The sequence below is a fragment of the Entelurus aequoreus genome, linkage group LG21 (genome assembly GCF_033978785.1).
Source record: "Entelurus aequoreus isolate RoL-2023_Sb linkage group LG21, RoL_Eaeq_v1.1, whole genome shotgun sequence".
In the NCBI taxonomy this organism is placed as follows: Eukaryota; Metazoa; Chordata; class Actinopteri; order Syngnathiformes; family Syngnathidae; genus Entelurus; species Entelurus aequoreus.
Genome location: NC_084751.1, coordinates 44,869,032 through 44,889,323, shown reverse-complemented (window position 1 = coordinate 44,889,323; position 20,292 = coordinate 44,869,032). Strand labels below are relative to the sequence as shown.

Here is a 20,292-nt window from a genome sequence, read left to right as displayed (position 1 = left end):
GTTCATTCTGTAGAAATTTGTGGTTTTGTCGGCAGCTATGATGAGGTTGCTTACTTTCTTGATGCGCTCCGTGTCATTTTTCAGCTTGGTGAGGAGTGGGTTGCGAACTGGCTTGAATTTGACTGATTGTATCATTTTGAGCATGTCGTTCTCAAAATCCTTTAGTTCCTCAACTGTGGGTGGGTTCTTGGTGGATTTAAATCCGTAAGTTTTCTTTTGTGTTCCTTTTGTTTCAGGGTGGAGGAAAAAGTGTGCTTTCCACCGCATCCTTCTCAGGAAGTGTTCCGTCTTCTCTATGAGCCTTAGCTTGTAGTCATTCTGCGCGGGTATGGGAATGTTCTTCGTGGAGTAGTCGATGTTGAATTTTTCCATTTCTGATCGTCGTACAGTGCTCAACAAAAGTGAATTTGGAGCGGAATATATGTCTTAATTAGATTATCCAAAAAATAGTGCTCGATACCGTGGTAGAGCGTAATATGTATGTGTGGGAAAAAATCACAAGACTATTTCATCTCTACAGGCCTGTTTCATGAGGGATTTCCTCAATCCTCAGGAGATTTTAATGGAAGCATTCACATACCATGGTTTATATAGGGCACAGAGTGGGTGGGTACAGGCAGGCGTGGGGGCGTGGTGATTGACTCATGTGTTACCTAGGAGGTGTTTCCTTCTGTGACGGCATGCTGATACAATTTCGCTGCGCTTGTTGAGGGATGACAACTCTGGGCGGTATATGATAAACAGTTTCTCTTTTAAGCATAGGTTGCATCTATATATATATATATATATATATATATATATATATATATATATATATATATATATATATATATATATATATATATATATATATATATATATATATATATATATATATATATATATATATATATATATATGTACATATATATATATATATATATACATACATATATACATATGTACAGCTGTATGTACATATGTACACCATGTATATACACCTGTATATACATACATATATATATATATATATATATATATATATATATATATATATATATATATATATATATATATATATATATATATATATATGTAAATATATATATGTAAATATATATATGTAAATATATATATATATATATATATATATATATGATATTTATATATGTATTATAAATATATATATATATATTTATATGTATATATATATTTATATATGTATTATAAATATATATATATATATTTTTATGTATATATATATATAAACATATATATATTTATATATATATATTATATTTATATATGTATTATAAATATATATATATATATATATTATATTTATATATGTATTATAAATATATATATATATATATTATATTTATATATGTATTATAAATATATATATATATATATTTTTATGTATATTTATATATATATATATATACATATATATATATATATATTATATTTATATATGTATTATATATATATATATATATATATATATATATATATATATATATATATATATATATATATATATATATATATATATATATATATATATATATATATATATATATATATTTATTTATTTATTTTTAATGATTTTATGGCTATTCGTTATTTCATTCATGGTGATTATTTTGTTGTGTATTAGTTTATACCATTTTATTGATTGTTTGTGTTTTATAGAATGATCTGTACTATTATTTTTTTTGTTTTTACCTTTTACGTTTCTGTTTTTAAACTATACAGGACTTTTGGGGCAAAAGTGGCTGTTTTCAAAGTGTGCTATATAGACAAATAAGCCTTGACCGAACTTCGGTTTGATTGTTGTTCACCTTTCTCGGTTCCAAGGGTGTGATCTCCAAGTGGGGTAGTGTAGTGACTTTCTGTTTCTCGACTCGTCACTTCCCAATCCAGTTTGTCCCGTTTGCTGTTCTGAGTGTTGCTCCATGCACACAGTCCTCTCTCCAGACTGCACTTGGAAGCTAAAACATGGAACAGAACCAAGGTAGAGGACATTGGTCTGTAGCGCAACATGTGTGATGCATTTTCAATGTTTTCATTCAAACTGGAATCAAGTCAACCGGTTTGACTTGTAATGTATAATAAATGACTTTGTTAAACCAACAAACCTTTATTTTCACATGGATGAGCAGAAAGGAAAATATCATCAATGGCAACATGAGTGTCTTCGCCTCCTCTTCCAATCACCTCAAACTGCAGCTGCAGAACAAAATGTCAATATGTTAGTGCCCTAGAAAAAAAACATACACGAGTATAGTATCAGTACATGGTCGATACCAAAATGATCAAATCGATATTCTTTATTATCACTAAATTATCACTTAAAGGCCTACTGAAAGCCACTACTAGCGACCACGCAGTCTGATAGTTTATACATCAATGATGAAATCTTAACATTGCAACACATGCCAATACGGCCGGGTTAACTTATAAAGTGACATTTTAAATTTCCCGCTAAACTTCCGGTTCGAAACGCCTCTGAGGATGACGTATGCGCGTGACGTCAATCATTGAAACGGAACTATTCGGACACCATTGAAGTCAATACGAAATAGCTCTGTTTTCATCTCATTATTCCACAGTATTCTGGACATCTGTGTTCGTGAATCTGTTGCAATTTGTTCATTGCATTATGGAGAAAGAAGCTGAGCAAGCAAAGAAGAAAGTTGTCGGTGCGAAGCGTCTATTTTGCGAGGGAAGTCGGCAGCGACACGTACACAGCCGGCGCTTCTTTGTTTACATTCCCGAAAGATGCAGTCAAGATCGAAAAACTCGGACAACAGAGACTCTAACCAGGAGGACTTTGATTTGGATACACAGTTGCAATACCGTGAGTACGCAGCTGCGCTTCCAAACATTTGATCGCTTGCTATAACTAGCTCGAGCTAGTAGCTAGGAGCTAGGAGCTAGCATTAGGATTCATTTGTGGCATATTAAATATAAGCCTGGTTGTGTTGTGGCTAATAGAGTATATATATGTCTTGTGTTTATTTACTGTTGTAGTCATTCCCAGCTGAATATCAGGTCCCACCCGCGCGCTTCCAAACATTTGATCGCTTGCCCGTACGTGCGTGTCACGTACGTAACTTTGGTTAAATATATAAGCTTTATGAACCTTGGGTTAGGTGAACGGTTCTTTGGGCTGAGTGATTGTGTGTGTTGTGCAGGTGTTTGAATTGTATTGGCTGGTTATATGGACGGGATCCCGTCCATATTACCCGCTCGAGCTATAACTAGCTTGAGCTAGTAGCTCGTAGCTATAATAACAAACACCTAGGGGTTTTTATGCGGGATTAATTTGTGGCATATTAAATATAAGCCTGGTTGTGTTGTGGCTAATAGAGTATATATATGGGGAAATCGTTGCTTTCTCGGTCCGAATCTCTCTCACTTCATGCGGCCATCATTGTAAACAATAGGGAACTTTGCGTATATGTTCAATTGACTACGTCCGGTAGGGGCAAGCCTTTTTTTTTATCAGATACCAAAAGTTGCTATCTTTATCGCCGTTGTTCTATACCAGGGGTCGGCAACCTTTACCACTCAAAGAGCCATTTTGGCAAGTTTCACAAATTAAAGAAAATAATGGGAGCCACAAAAAAAATTAAAATGAAAAACATGCTATGTTAACCAGGGGTCTCCGACACACGCACTTTAATGTGGAAATTTGATGTGTGAATAAATGGCGCTTGATAGCGTCATACTTGCCAACCCTCTCATTTTTCCCGGGAGACTCCCGAATATCAGGGTTTGATGACACTGCTTTTGGCGCCCTCTACAGCCTGCCCCAACAGCGTACCTGCTCGACCACATGCAGAATGCAGTTTCAGCTTGCTCACGTAAGTGACAGCAAGGCGTACTAGCTCAGCAGCCACACATCTTACACTGACGGTACCAATACCCAGAATCCCATGCAGCCCTAACTCTTCCGCTCAACCAACGCACGGAGAGGGGTGGGGGGTTGATGTGTGGGGGGATTTGGTGGTAGCGGGGGTGTATAATGTAGACCGGAAGAGTTAGGGCTGCATGGGATTCTGGGTATTGGTTGTGTTGTGTTTATGTTGTGTTACGGTGGGATGTTCTCCAGAAATGTGTTTTTCATTCTTTTTTGGTGTGGGTTCACAGTGTGGCGCATATTTGTAACGTAACAATGTTAAAGTTGTTTGATACGGCTACCGTCAGTGTAAGCTGTGTGGCTGATGACTAAGTATGCTTTGCTGTCTCCTATGTGTGCAAGAAAAAATAAAACATACAACATGTGGCCGGGATGGCACGCTGTATGTAAATGCTATAGAGAACAATTAATGCAGTGCAATTAGGGCACTCCCTTTATTTAGTAATTAGAGTGTAAATAGGATTATATTTTCCCTGGGAGTTATCTATGAGAGACACTGAGATCCACAAGTCTCCTGGGAAAATCGGGGGGGTCGGCAAGTATGTAGCTGAGCCGCATCAGAGTGGTCAAAGAGCCGCATGCGGCTCCGGAGCCGCGGGTTGCCGACCCCTGTTCTATACTAAATCCTTTCAGCAAAAATATGGCAATATCGCAAAATGATCAAGTATGACACATAGAATAGATCTGCTATCCCCGTTTAAATTAAAAAAATTCATTTCAGTAGGCCTTTAATACAAAAAAAATTGAATGCGCCTTTTGTATGAAAATAGACCTGAATAGACCCGCTCATCGGCAGTGCGCCTTATAATCCGGTGCGCCCTATGGTCCGAAAAATACGGTAAATATGCAAAGAACTCCACTTTAAAGGTTAGTAAGGCTCTCCACACTTTACCTGCCAGTCCACAAGATTAGGTGATATGTTTCCACTGCCATGGTGCCACACATCTCCCTGGTTCAGACTATCCGTGAAGATCTTCACCCTCTCACCGCTCACCGGCTTCATATACACTGACAGAGCACCTGTAAACAACACGTGCACACACTTTTAAACAAAGTTGTGGACATTTTCGGTCGAGTTCAAGCCAGCTAGAGACTCACCGGGATTCTCTCCTGCCATGTGGTACCAGAAATGGACGCACTCTGTTTTAGCCGTTCCCTGGCGGAGAGGCGACATAAGTGTTGCTGCGCCACCAGCGGGAAGGAAGTGTCTCCCAGTGCTAACCATCATGTAAAAACCTGCACGCAGAGCAGGTAGGACAAACCATGTTTTATTACAATTACTCTATGATGCATAAAAAGTGAATAACTAAGACTAAATTACAAACGGATATTCATATGTAATACATATTAGACATCAAGTTGATGTAGTCTTCAGTTGTCACTAGATTGATGCAGTTGGTGCTTGTTTGAAATATGTTTTGTGTAGAGATGTCCGATATTATCGGCCGATAAATGCTTTAAAATGTAATATCGGAAATTATCGGTATCGTTTTTTTTTATTATCGGTATCGTTTTTTTATTTTTATTTTTTTTAATTTTTATTAAATCCACATAAAAAACACAAGATACACTTACAATTAGTGCACCAACCCAAAAAACCTCCCTCCCCCTCCCCTCATTCACACAAAAGGGTTGTTTCTTTCTGTTATTAATATTCTGGTTCCTACATTATATATCAATATATATCAATACAGTCTGCAAGGGATACAGTCCGTAAGCACACATGATTGTGCGTGCTGCTGCTCCACTAATAGTACTAACCTTTAACACTTAATTTTACTAATTTTCATTAATTACTAGTTTCTATATAACTGATTTTATATTGTTGTACATTCTTTTTTATTCAAGAAAATGTTTTTAATTTATTTATTTTATTTTATTTTATTAATTAAAAAAAAAAAAAGGACCTTATCTTCACCATACCTGGTTGTCCAAATTAGGCATAATAATGTGTTAATTCCACAACTGTATATATCAGTATCGGTATCGGTTGATATCAGTATCGGTAATTAAAGAGTTGGACAATATCGAAATATCGTCAAAAAGCCATCCCTAGTTTTGTGTTAATAAAAATTATTAATAGTGCTGTTTTGGGGTAATGTCCTCAGTTTGTTCAAAATTGCATTTGTCAAAATTAGGGATATTATCGGCCGATAAATGGTTGAAAATGTAACATCTGAAATTATCGGTATCGGTTTCAAAATTATCGGTATCGGTTTAAAAAGTAAAATGTATGACTTTTTAAAAGGCCGTTGTGTACACGGACGTAGGGAGAAGTACAGAGCGCCAATAAACCTTAAAGGCACTGTCCAATCACATAATATCTACGACTTTTCACACACACACAAGTGAATGCAAGTCATACTTGGTCAACAGCCATACAGGTCACACTGAGGGTGTCCGTATAAACAACTTTAACACTGTTACAAATATGTGCCACACTATGAACCCACACCAAACAAGAATGACAAACACATTTCGGGAGAACATCCGCACCGTAACACAACATAAACACAACAGAACAAATACTCAGAACCCCTTGCAGCACTAACTCTTCCGGGACGCTACAATATACACCCCCCGCTACAGGGAGAGCATCTCCAAATTTCCACGCTGCTGTTTTGAGGCAAGTTAAAAAAAATAATGCACTTTGTGACTTCAATAATAAATATGGCAGCGCCATGTTGGCATTTTTTTCCATAACTTGAGTTTATTTATTTTGGAAAACCTTTGTTACATTGTTTAATGCATCCAGCGGGGGCATCACAACAAAAATTAGGCATAATAATGTGTTCATTCCACGACTGTATATATCGGTATCGGTTGATATCGGAATCGGTAATTAAGAGTTGGACAATATCGGAATATCGGATATCGGCAAAAAAGGCATTATCGGACATCTCTAGTCAAAATTCATAAGTACCTCAAGCAAATATGACTTGGAAATAAAAGCAGCAGTGAGACTTTAAGAAGATATAACGGTAATGTTCCTGGTATGTAGTCTGTTTTTCAGCATGATTTGAAAATATACACCAACACGTACAGTATGCCTGGGTGATACGGCAAAAAAACCCATCACAATTAATTTTTTCATACAATCAACATTGTAATTTTGTTTTTTATATTGTTTTTAACTTGCCAGTTTTAAAGCATCTGCATTAAAAACTAAACACACTAGAGATTACTTCAAAATGGTATTATATACTAAGTAAATAAAACGGCTAAATAAATAAAATAATGTCATTCAGACTTTACTTCAATCAATAACGGAGCAGCATGTCCTCATCCGTGGCTCACTAGTGCATCAACAACGCCCGAAATGTGTCCCGTGGGAAAAACTGTCCGACCGGAACTCTCTAATAACTAAAGTTCCTTGGGTGAATAATGTCAACTCACTACACCGGTATGTTTTAGCGCTTTCATGGCGAGTTTACTGACAGATATAAGTAAGAACTTTACACTACTTTATATTAGAAATGGCAACAGTGGAGGATGAATGTCACATAACAAGAAGATAGAGACAAAGAAGAAGCTTATTGACTACGGTGCGGAATGCGCGCAAATTTTAAGGACTAATGCAGATCCCAAATACACATCAGCAGATATAAGAAGGTAAGAAACGTTGCTCTTGCATATTTTTTCCAAACAAAACGCCAGATAATATGTCTTACCTTATACACACACCATAATAATACTCCTATGTTGAAGCACAGGACAATCCATCAAGCGGTGTGGCTTCATAGCTTACCAAAGTCATACTAAAACATTTTGACAGATTTTTAAGCGCCGTGTGTAATGTTCTATATTTTCAACGGAACATATAAAATGTTGGTGTTGTTTCCTTGAGTTATATCTTATGTGTGACTGCCATCTACTGGTCACACTTATCATTTCTCCATGTACCAAATAAAATAGCTTCGATGTCGGTAAGCACAACCAGAATTATTCCGTACATTAGGCGCACCGGGTTATAAGGCGCACTGTCAAGTTTTGAGAAAATGAAAGGATTCTACGTGCGCCTTATAGTCCGAAAAATACCGCTGATCACTATGATCGACCTAAAATGTATCAAGATCACCACATCTGCGGTCCCCTCCAAGGCTTCTCATTGTTACCCCATTGGGTTGAGTGTTTTATTACCCTAATGTGGGATGTGAGGATGTCGTTGTGGCTTGTGCAGCCCTTTGAGACACTCGTGATTTAGGGCTATATAAGTAAACATTGATTGATTGATTGATTGATAAAAATGCTACTTTTCATTACCCAGTTCCGTTTCAAGACTGTGGTCAGTTTTGGGTCCGGTCACATTTGCAGCGTGTCCATTCCGATGGAGCCAGTAAACCTGACCGTAGCTTTTGTAGCCACACCTCTGACCCTCAAAGGAACACACCCTCGGCACGGTGCACGGTTGGGCCAACAAGGCCACGTCATCGATGGCCACCCGACCATCAAAACCGGCGCGAACTGCCTCAAACATCAACTGTGGGCGGAAGAAATACTTTAGATGGGGAAAAATATGCTATTATTAAATCCTTGACATGTAGAAGTGATTCCTCAGATTGGGGATGAAAGATATTTTGACAATGTTGAGGTTCTGGCATACCTGATATGTTATGAGCTGGTGTGGTACTGGGCAGTGGGCTTCATGCCACATGTTTCCGTGTGCTCCACTGCGGGTCCACAGCACCTCCTCATAACCATGCTTGTCAAACAATTTGACATTCAGAGTACCTAAAATGAGAGAAGGTATAGTTCGATTTCAAATTTGTTGGACTTTAGAGCAGGGGTCACCAACACGGTAGCCCGTAAGGACCAGATGAGTAGCCCGCTGTCCTGTTCTAAAAATAGCAGCACTTACCAGTGAGCTGCCTCTATTTTTTAAATTTTATTTATTTACTAGCAAGCTGGTCTCGCTTTGCCCGACATTTTTAATTCTAAGAGAGACAAAACTCAAATAGAATTTGAAAATCCAAGAAAATATTTTAAAGACTTGGTCTTCACTTGTTTAAATAAATTCATTAATTGTTTTACTTTGCTTCTTATAACTTTCAGAAAGACAATTTTAGAGAAAAAATACAACCTTAAAAATTATTTTATGATTTTTAAACACATATACCTTTTTACCTTTTAAATTCCTTCCTCTTCTTTCCTGACAATTTAAATCAACGTTCAAGTAAATTTATTGTTTTTATTGCAAAGAATAATAAATATATTTTAATTTAATTCTTCATTTTAGCTTCTGTTTTTTCGACGAAGAATATTTGTGAAATATTTCTTCAAACTTATTATGATTAAAATTCAAAAAAATTATTCTGGCAAATCTAGAAAATCTGTAGAATCAAATTTAAATCTTATTTCAAAGTCTTTTGAATTTCTTTTAAAATTTTTGTTCTGGAAAATCTAGAAGAAATAATGATTTGTCTTTGTTAGAAATATAGCTTGGTCCAATTTGTTATATATTCTAACAAAGTGTAGATTGGATTTTAACCTTTTTAAAACATGTCATCCAAATTCTAAAATTAATCTTAATCAGGAAAAATTACTAATGATGTTCCATAAATTCTTTTTTTTAATTTTTTCAAAAAAGATTCGAATTAGCTAGTTTTTCTCTTCTTTTTTTCGGTTGAATTTTGAATTTTAAAGAGTCGAAATTGAAGATAAACTATGTTTCAAAATTAATTGTCATTTTTTTTCGTGTTTTCTCCTCTTTTAAACCGATTAATTAAGTGTAAATATCATTAATTATTAATAATAACATAGAGTTAAAGGTAAATTGAGCAAATTGGCTATTTCTGGCAATTTATTTAAGTGTGTATCAAACTGGTAGCCCTTCGCATTAATCACTACCCAAGAAGTAGCTCTTGCTTTCAAAAAGGGTGGTGACCCCTGCTTTAGAGGTTTGCTTTTGATTCACTCAATACCTCACCTGTGTTGGGGCCGTAGATTTTGTAGAAAAAGGCCAGGCATTGGTCCGCTCTGCCTGGTAAAAGTGAGAATGACAGCAAACGTCCTAAAGCACCACGCAGGGAGGAACTCCACATGTCCACCACCAGACTTTTACCTGGAATTTAACAGCAAAAATAGACAAAATTCCCGCTTTTATTTTGAATTCAACAATAAGACATCAGTTGTCATTTTTTTACATTTAATTTGGAATTAGTATTTTTAATTTATATAATATGTGTTTTTGTAATTTCATCATTTGTATTACATTTAGGTGTTTTACATTTTTATTGTATTTTTTAAATCATTTTAAAGTTAACATTTTATTTAATTTTAAATGTTTTTATTTGTTTTGTCCTGTCCAGCTTCTCAGGCAAATCATATAGTTGATGTAGATGCCCATATAGGCTGTTCACATTTACTTTACAAAAGAGAAGTGTAGGATACTTCTCTTGTTGCCTTATTTGTATTTGACTTTATTAAATGTATTTATATTATCATTTGGTGCAGCCGGGCCGGAGCAGGAGGGAATAAAAAGAGAAAAAAAGAGAGGGGGAAATTGTGGGGACAAGAAGGGGGATAAGACAGAGAGACAAAAACAACAACAGCAAACACAATAATAATACATACTACAAGTCAAACAATAGAGCAACACAGCAGACAGTTATCTACACATATATGTAAGTAAAAGTGATAGCAAAGAAGCAGTTGGTGAAATAAATAATAATACAGAAATGACAATGAGCATTATTACACTACAAATGGAACAATACAAATACCAATAGAAACAACACTATTGATAATGAATAATACCAATAATTTACATTTTATTTTTATTTGTTTTATATGTATTAAAGGGGATGTTTGCAACTTCCTCCCAGTTCCATTTTTCAAACCAAAAAATATAACAAGAACACCATTGATTGGCTTATGTTACGATTATTATTATTGAACTTTGTTTAGAAACTGTCTATATTTTCCAGTGACTAAGTTTTTGTACTAAAAACTGTTGCCGACCCGAATAAAATGATTTGTGTTTCTTGTCAACACGTACCCAAAGGGGGGAGGGTGCACACACACAAAGTCAGTTTAAAAGAAGCAAGGAACAATTTGCAGTCATGTTGTTATAATAGAATATACTGTAAATATACTCTATGTTCGATGACAGTGAATACTAACTATGCAAATTGCTATCATTAGCTAGTAACACCCGATGCTAATGCGCATGCACGTGTTACATATGTGTTTAGTAAACGCTTCCATCCCATAAACCATACAGTCCAATATGCCATGAGATTATAATGACCTGGATAAATGACAACTTTCATAGAAATCAGACGCTTCAATCAATCAATCAATGTTTATTTATATAGCCCTAAATCACAAGTGTCTCAAAGGGCTGTACAAGCCACAACGACATCCTCGGTACAGAGCCCACATACGGGCTTAAAATACATTGATAAATTAGCGCCTTCTCGGCAACTGTGTTAATGTTGCAAACAGCCTCTTTATTGAAGTATTTCACTTTTATTTACTTTGTAGTGTTCATTTTCATTACTTTTATTTCCTGTCATTTTTACTTTTTAATTATGAATTTATTATTTGTATTTCGTTCAGGTTTATACATTTTTATTTGTATTTTGAATTGACATTATTTGAATTTAGATTTTTTTTAATCAATTTTATTACATTTGTGTTTTTATTTATTATTTTGTATTTTTAAAAACATATAGATTATTAATAATCATTATTTTTGTATGTTTTATTTTTTAGAAATAATTAATTATTTTCATTTAATTTATCATTTGTATTTAATTTTGTATCTTTATAAAAAAAATGTTTTTAACTAATTTTATTCTATTTAGATTTTTGCATTTTTTTGTATTTTATTGGAATTTTTAATTAACATAATTTTATTTTAAATGTTTATCAATTTTATTAAATGTTTATTATGTTGTATTTTATAATATTATTTTTCAATTATTGTATTGCATTTAGCATTTTTATGTCTTCATAAATTATTGTATTATTTTAATTTTAATTTTGTATCTAAATGTTTTTATTTAATTTTGTATTTTAATTATACATTTTTATTTATCTATTTTGGGTTTTTTTTATTTCTTGTTGTATATTCCAATGAGTATTAGCACATGTATTGATCTGAACCACACCCATTATCATTTGATCAAGTTATCATTATAGGTCGCAGCTACAGTTACCAATGTTTACTTAATCTTAATTTAGGTAATCATCGAACATGCTTTACACACATAGACCACCAGTACACATACCATATTAAATAGTCCATAAATATACAATTGATTATGAGTAATAATGTATGCTCTCAAACGCACCAAACCCGGTGGTGTGGTCCATCCCATCCAGCAGTGTCCAGTCAAAGTTGTCACTGTTGTCCTGGTGCCATCCACATAGTCCATCGTCAAAGTTACATGACAGTTCTTCCCCCCAAAGACATGCAACACAGGGCAATGCATTGAGGAACAGGATGTTATCAACTGTTTGAATACTGTAATGAAAAGATTTACCTGTTGAAGTAGACGGAAAATAATTTGCATGGCAACCAGTGAAGCGGACGTTTTGGACTTTAATCTTGGCGGAAGGACACAGTTTGACTGCGCGGGATTCAAATGCTAACTGTTGAAAACAAAAAATATACAGCTTTTTTTTAGAACTAGGGTTGTACGGTATACCGGTACTAGTATAGTACCGCGATACTAATTGTCAGAATAATTGTATCAAAGTTATCACAAAACTTTGTGTTTCAATGAGTTCCCGGCGAGAAGACCAAAAGCTGTCTTTGAACTTACCAAGAAGAAGGCTTGTAAAACTCCACTGTGTAGGATGGGAAGCAACATGAAGGTGTTCTGTTTCTTTCATGTAGTGTAATCAACAGAAAGATATTGTCTTGACCCGAGAGCTACAAAGCGAAGAGGAAGCAGGACCTGACTCCCCTACAGGGACCTCTTCTTTGAACTGTTTTACGACCTTTTCTTTGTACATGTGGTAGCTGTTTACGACCCCCGTCCCTTAGAAACAGCTGTTGCCATGTAATCAGGGAAAGTCCAAATAAAAGAGGAGGCGTACAATCTTTCGTCAGGGAGCGTGGTGAGACTCCAGACGTCTCTCCTCAATTGAGCCAAATTTGATTCTGTCTCTGTTTAATTCCTTGCTTCTTGTCTGGTTTAATAGATGTCATCAGTGTTTGAACCCGACACTAATGAATCATATTCAGTACTATACCGCCTCTAAAATGTGCCGGTCCCCCAACCCCCCGCCCACCTCGTCATCGTCACGTCGTGAGGAGCATGTTTGGCAGCGCACACACACGGAGTACTTACAAGCAGACACGGTGTGTAGACAGAAAAGGGAGAATGGACGCATTTTGGTGTAAAAAGTAAAGATAAAGGTGAAGTTATAACACTGAAACACCCTCAGGAAGAGGTTTTTTTAAGACATGGCTAGCTAGCTAGCCAGCGGCTAAAGTCCATCCGCAGTCTGCAGTGTTGTAGCTACTTCTAAATCACTAATCCTTGTCTCCATGGCGACAAATGAAGGGAGTTTCTTACAAGTATCATTATCACCGCAGGATGAGGAATAGCTAAACATGCTTGCCATGGGTGGATCTACACCTGACATCCACTGTAATGATACCAAGTACAGGAGCGTATCTAGTCGATACTACTATGATTACATCGATATTTTTTAGCATCAAAAAATCTTCTTTTGTTTTTTAAAATGTATATTTTGTTTATAAACTCAGCAAATACTGTATGTCCCTGGACATTTGAGGACTTTGAATATGACCAATGTATGATCCTGTAACTCCTTGGTATCGGATCGATACCTACATTTGTGGTATCATCCAAAACTAATGTAAAGCATCCAAACAACAGAAGAATAAGTGATTATTACATTTTAACAGAAGTGTAGAAAATGTCTTGCTTGATGTACAGCTTAAGTTGTTCAACAGGGGGTCACCGTTGTGGTATTTTAGGCTTCATATTGCACCACACATTTTCAATGGGAGACAGGTCTGGACTACAGGCAGGCCAGTCTAGTACCCGCACTCTTTTACTACGAAGCCACGCTGTTGTAACACGTGGCTTGGCATTGTCTTGCTGAAATAAGCAGGGGCGTCCATGACCATAACCAACATATGTTGCTCCAAAACCAGTAAGTACCTTTCAGCATTAATGGTGCCTTCACAGATGTGTAAGTTACCCATGCCTTGGGCACTAATACACCCACGTTTTGTATTTTTGTTGCACGCACTAACCAAACATTTTTTTTTACCTGAAAACGATGGTTTCTGGCTCCAACGGCCACTTCTGCATATTGCCACTCGACCTCCCCTTTCCCAGTCTTTCCGCTGAACTCCCACAGTTTTGGCTGCACTCCCAAAATGCTGTCAATCACCCTGACAGACAGTTCACCTGCAATGGTTGACGTAGTGTTCAGTGAGTAGAAAAGACTAGAAAAGGCATGTAGTACACTAGTGCAGTCGATGACCTATGTGAGCTGGATTGCCCGTGAGTGCAAAATCAAAACGTAGGGTACAAGTTGGGCCAGAGGGGCCCAGGACGGGAGTCCGCGTCTGGGCCTCAGTCAGTTGCTGGCCCGGGGCCTTGGCCACGTACAAGTATTCCTCTGAGAAACAGACAAAGCATCCATCAGACGAAATCCAGTGATTTCTAATAAAAAGATGCGTACCTTTTGCAGTGGAATTCTTGTGAAGTAGCCAACTTTGACTCCCGATGCTGGTATCTGTCCAGGCTGAGCTGCCTTTACTGTACGAGAAATCCCCTAAAACACAAACAACATTGGCATTGTTATTCTAAACATCCACAAATTAGATTTATATTCTGTTAACCAGAACTGCGTGGCTGTAGAGACAAGCATCCTAACTAACTGGGTATCCTCCAACTATTTACGTTGTGTAAATAGTAAATAAAAAGAGAATACAATGATTTGCAAATCCTTTTCGACTTATATTCAATTGAATAGACTGCAAAGACAAGATATTTTTAACATTCTACCTGGAAAACTTTATTTTTTTTGCAAATATTAGCTCATTTGGAGTTTGATGCCTGCAACGTGTTTCAAAAAAGCTGTCAGAAGTGGCAAAAAAGACTGAGAAAGTTGAGGAGTGCTCATCAAACACTTATTTGGAACATCCCACAGGTGAGCAGGCTAATTGGGAACAGGTGGGTGCCATGATTGGGTATAAAAGTAGATTCCATGAAATGCTCAGTCATTCACAAACAAGGACGGGGCGAGGGTCACCACTCTGTCAACAAATTGTCGAACAGTTTAAGAACAACATTTCTCAACCAGCTATTGCAAGGAATTTAGGGATTTCACCATCTACGGCAGGGGTCACCAACCTTTTTGAAAGCAAGAGCTACTTCTTGGGTAGTGATTAATGCGAAGGGCTACCAGTTTGATACACACTTCAATAAATTGCCAGAAATAGCCAATTTGCTCGATTTACCTTTAACTCTATGTTATTATTAATAATTAATGATATTTACACTTAATTGAACGGTTTAAAAGAGGAGAAAACACACAAAAAAAATGACAATTACATTTTGAAACATAGTTTATCTTCAATTTCGACTCTTTAAAATTCAAAATTCAACCGAAAAAAAGAAGAGAAAAACTAGCTAATTCGAATCTTTTTGAAAAAATTAAAAAAATAATTTATGGAACATCATTAGTAATTTTTCCTGATTAAGATTAATTTTAGAATTTTGATGACATGTTTTAAATAGGTTCAAATCCAATCTGCACTTTGTTAGAATATATAACAAATTGGACCAAGCTATATTTCTAACAAAGACAAATCATTATTTCTTCTAGATTTTCCAGAACAAAAATTTTAAAATGAATTCAAAAGACTTTGAAATAAGATTTAAATTTGATTCTACAGATTTTCTAGATTTGCCAGAATAATTTTTTTGAATTTGAATCATAATAAGTTTGAAGAAATATTTCACAAATATTCTTCGTCGAAAAAACAGAAGCTAAAATGAAGAATTAAATTTAAATGTATTTATTATTCTTTACAATAAAAACAATAAATTTACTTGAACATTGATTTAAATTGTCAGGAAAGAAGAGGAAGGAATTTAAAAGGTAAAAAGGTATATGTGTTTAAAAATCCTAAAATAATTTTTAAGGTTGTATTTTTTTCTCTAAAATTGTCTTTCTGAAAGTTATAAGAAGCAAAGTAAAAAAATTAATGAATTTATTTAAACAAGTGAAGACCAAGTCTTTAAAATATTTTCTTGGATTTTCAAATTCTATTTGAGTTTTGTCTCTCTTAGAATTAAAAATGTCGGGCAAAGCGAGACCAGCTTGCTAGTAAATAATTAAAATTTAAAAAATATTTGAGCTATTTTTAGAACAGGCCAGCGGGCTACTCATCTGGTCCTTACGGGCTACCTGGTGCCCGCGGGCACCGCGTTGGTGACCCCTGATCTACGGTCTGTAATATCATCAAAATGTTCAGAGAATCCGGAGAAATCACTGCACGTAAGCGGCAGTGCCCGTGACCTTCCATCCCTCAGGCGGTACTGCATCAAAAAGCGACCTCAGTGTGTAAAGGATATCACCACATGGGCTCAGGAACACTTCAGTTAACCACTGTCAGTAACTACAGTTGGTCGCTACATCTGTAAGTGCAAGTTAAAACTCTACTATGCAAAGCGAAAGCCATTTATCAACAACACCCAGAGACGCCGCCGGCTTTGCTGGGCTCGAGATCATCTAAGATGGACTGATGCAAAGTAGAAAAGTGTTCTGTGGTCTGACGAGTCCACATTTCAAATTGTTTTTGGAAACTGTGGACGTTGTGTTGTCCTAAAGTCAATTGTTAATATTCTTTACATAATTAATTGATAATATTTTTGTATTATTGACTGCAAGGCTTCAATTTGGAGCTAAAGTTGTTTATATTTATTGTATATGCTATAATCAGTAAACAGCAGTTAGATGATGTCACTTCCGCTAAATTACTTCCGGTTGGTTGAATTCAGGTATTCGTTCGAAAGCAAGTCATACATGTTGCGGTCTTCTGTAGTAATATCTGTTGTCATCATACACAAAGTGGCGAAGAAGCAATGCCGTAAGTTGTCTTTAATAAGTTAACAACATGTCAGACACGTTACAAAGTGTAATAGTGCCGATATGTTAAATATAATTGTCGAACTAGATACAATGTGTTCAAGTCATTCAGACGGACGGGAGTCTCCCTCTGCTGGACATTTTGGGACATTACCGTTACATTTTCATATGTCATTGTTGACAAATATGTACAGAGACAATAAGTGTGTTTGTGTCTTGGTTCTTTTTAGTTTTTCACCATCTTGTCTATGAAGAATTGTCAAAAGTAAATGGTCAAGCTTACAACGACGTTCTCTTCATTGGCTTGGTGTTGAGTGGCGTTTCTACACGTCTCACGAGAACACTAAAGACGTCGTAAAGAGGAAAAGAACCATCCGGACTGTTCTAGGTGCAAAGTGTAAAAGCCAGCATGTGTGATGGTATGGGGGTGTATTAGTGCCCAAGACATGGGTAACTTACACATCTGCGAAGGCACCATTAATGCTGAAAGGTACATACAGCTTTTGGAGCAACATATGTTGCCATCCAAGCAACGTTATCATGGACGCCCCTGCTTATTTCAGCAAGACAATGCCAAGCCACGTGTTACAACAGCGTGGTTTCGTAGTAAAAGAGTGCGGGTACTAGGGATGTGCGTATCGATCCTGTGGTATCGATATATCGATACTCACACGCTACTCATTTGGCATCACTTTTCTGAAAAAAGTATCGATATAAAGCAAAAAACGGCGTGTGGGGGGTGCAAGCATGGCTTTCAGATGTTTTTGATGACTTACTTAACTTACTATGTGCTGGGACACCTGGCAGAGTATAGCGCTGGCCCAGTCACGTGACAGGAGACAGCCAATGAGCGTGGTCAACGTGCAACACCCGCACAGCCAGCCGACTGTATCGATGCAGCCAGGCATATCCAGTGTCAGGCATTGTTTATTTTATTTTTTTACTGAATATTTTTGTTTAAATTATTATCCTAAATTCAAATAATTTCCACACAGGGGAATTTACTGTTAGTTGAAAATTGCTTGAGTATTCAAAACAAGATAAGAAAGAGATACAATTTGGAGATTCTTCATCTTTGCATTACAGTTTTATTTTTTTCCAAGAAAATCTTGAAATATATGATTGAATGTGATTTTGGTTTTAATCTGTAACATGATTTCTTACATTTCGAAAACATTAGCCTATTTCATATTTCATTAATTGCTAATTATATCACAAACTTTAAAAAATAACTGCAGCTTCTTGCGATTCGGATTTGACAGTTAATTGGAAAGCCCTAATATCTAATTATTATTATATATAATATATAAGTATTATTATATATAATATTTAATTTATTTTAATTTTACTTTTATTATATATTGACCATAATACATGTGGTATAAATGGTCTGTATTTGTCTTGTGATTTGTCTTAAATAATAATAGTAATAATATTTTTGACTGACAAAAATTGCCAATAAGAAATTAATGGTATCGGTATCGGTTTCGATGAAAATGCAAGAAAAAGTATCGGTATCGTATCGAATCCTAAAAGTGTGGTATCGCCCATCCCTAGCGGGTACTAGCCTGGCCTGCCTGTAGTCCAGACCTGTCTACCAGTAAAAATGTGTGGCGCATTATGAAGCCTAAAATAGCAGAAGGGAGACCCTCGGACTGTTGAACAACTTAAGCTGTACATCAAGCAAGAATGGGAAAGACTTCAAAAATGTGTCTCCTCAGTTCCCAAACCTTTACTGAGTGTTGTTAAAAGGAAAGGCCATGTAACATGTAATGTATTTTTTTTGCAAGTAATCATTAACTTAGAATTTAATGATTACTTGCAAAAAAAATGAAGTTTCTCAGTGTAAACATGAAATATCTTGTCTTAGCAGTCTATTCAATTGAATATAAGTTGAAAAGGCTTGACTCCTTAAATGCTGTTGAGAACATTTGGTGCATATAAAGACCAAGCTTGTACCACACTGGGCTTCATCCGCCGCTCCCTCACAGTCGGGGTGAAAGTCGCACATCTTTTCCGCCACGGTGCAGTCGTCTTTGGGAGGTCTCGGGAATTTTTCCAAAGTAACACTTTCTGAAAAGAACTCATCACTGTAGTTACTTCAATCTTAATAATTGAGTTAGTCTCACCACCATTACCGTTTGATGGGCGGCATTCCGGAGACAAGACGATGCTGTCGATGGCGATACCGCCATATGCCAACTCCCTGACGGCTGCCATGACAAGAATCTATGAGAAGAAAGGAGAATTCAGTAGAATGGGAAAAAGGAACATATTTGAACTAAATAAATAAACATAAATATTAGACATGTCTGCTAAAATGTCACCAAAGCTGTGGAACCTTGGAGGGGATGATGGGTTAACACTAGGGATGTCCGATAATGGCTTTTTGCCGATATCCGATATTCCGATTTTGTCCAACTCTTTCATTACCGATACCGATATCAACCGATACCGATATCAACCGATATATGCAGTCGTGGAATTAACACATTATTATGCCTAATTTGGACAACCAGGTATGGTGAAGATAAGGTACTTTTTAAAAAAATTTGTAAAATAATATAAATAAATTAAAAACATTTTCTTGAATAAAAAAGAAAGTACAACAATATAAAAAAAGTTACATAGAAACTAGTAATGAATGAAAATGAGTAAAATTAAGTGTTAAAGGTTAGTATTATTAGTGGAGCAGCAGCACGCACAATCATGTGTGCTTACGGACTGTATCCCTTTCAGACTGTATTGATATATATTGATATATAATGTAGGAACCAGAATATTAATAACAGAAAGAAACAACCCTTTTGTGTGAATGAGTGTAAATGGGGGAGGGAGGTTTTTTAGGTTGGTACACTAATTGTACGTGTATCTTGTGTTTTTTATGTTGATTTAAAAAAACAAAACAAAACAAAAAAACGATACCGATAATAAAAAAACCGATACCGATAATTTCCGATATTACATTTTAACGCATATATCGGCCGATAATATCGGCACGGACATCTCTAGTTAACACATAACAAACCTTGTCCAATGTGCAGTCTATTTTGGGCCTGCATGTTGTTTATTTATTGGACCTCGGGACAACAAAAATAAAATAACTTTTATTACTATATAGATACACTATATTGCCAAAAGTATTTGTCCACCTGCCTTGACTCACATATGAACTTGAAGTGCCATCCCATTCCTAACCCATAGGGTTCAATATGATGTGGGTCCACCTTAAGCAGCTATTACAGCTTCAACTCTTCCTGGGAAGGCTGTCCACAAGGTTGCGGAGTGTGTTT

The 20,292-nt window shown here is 35.9% G+C and overlaps 1 protein-coding gene across 7 annotated transcripts in view; it reads right to left on the bottom strand.

Moving 5' to 3' along the window:
* Window positions 1-20,292, bottom strand: part of mamdc4 (MAM domain containing 4) — a 78,291-nt gene that overhangs the window by 22,030 nt on the left and 35,969 nt on the right. For 5 of the 7 annotated variants that reach the window (XM_062031703.1, XM_062031705.1, XM_062031702.1 and 2 more), the window contains 13 exons: window positions 19,138-19,228; window positions 18,959-19,072; window positions 14,585-14,677; window positions 14,384-14,521; window positions 14,168-14,307; window positions 12,208-12,508; window positions 9,837-9,971; window positions 8,514-8,641; window positions 8,174-8,390; window positions 5,009-5,146; window positions 4,803-4,930; window positions 2,124-2,214; window positions 1,827-1,976 (listed from right to left, as the gene is read on the bottom strand). In XM_062031703.1, the coding sequence (XP_061887687.1) occupies window positions 1,827-1,976; window positions 2,124-2,214; window positions 4,803-4,930; window positions 5,009-5,146; window positions 8,174-8,390; window positions 8,514-8,641; window positions 9,837-9,971; window positions 12,208-12,508; window positions 14,168-14,307; window positions 14,384-14,521; window positions 14,585-14,677; window positions 18,959-19,072; window positions 19,138-19,228 (1,864 nt within the window). The remainder of the gene's footprint in view (window positions 1-1,826; window positions 1,977-2,123; window positions 2,215-4,802; window positions 4,931-5,008; window positions 5,147-8,173; window positions 8,391-8,513; window positions 8,642-9,836; window positions 9,972-12,207; window positions 12,509-14,167; window positions 14,308-14,383; window positions 14,522-14,584; window positions 14,678-18,958; window positions 19,073-19,137; window positions 19,229-20,292) is intronic. The other 2 variants (XM_062031708.1, XM_062031709.1) reach the window with 2 other exon arrangements.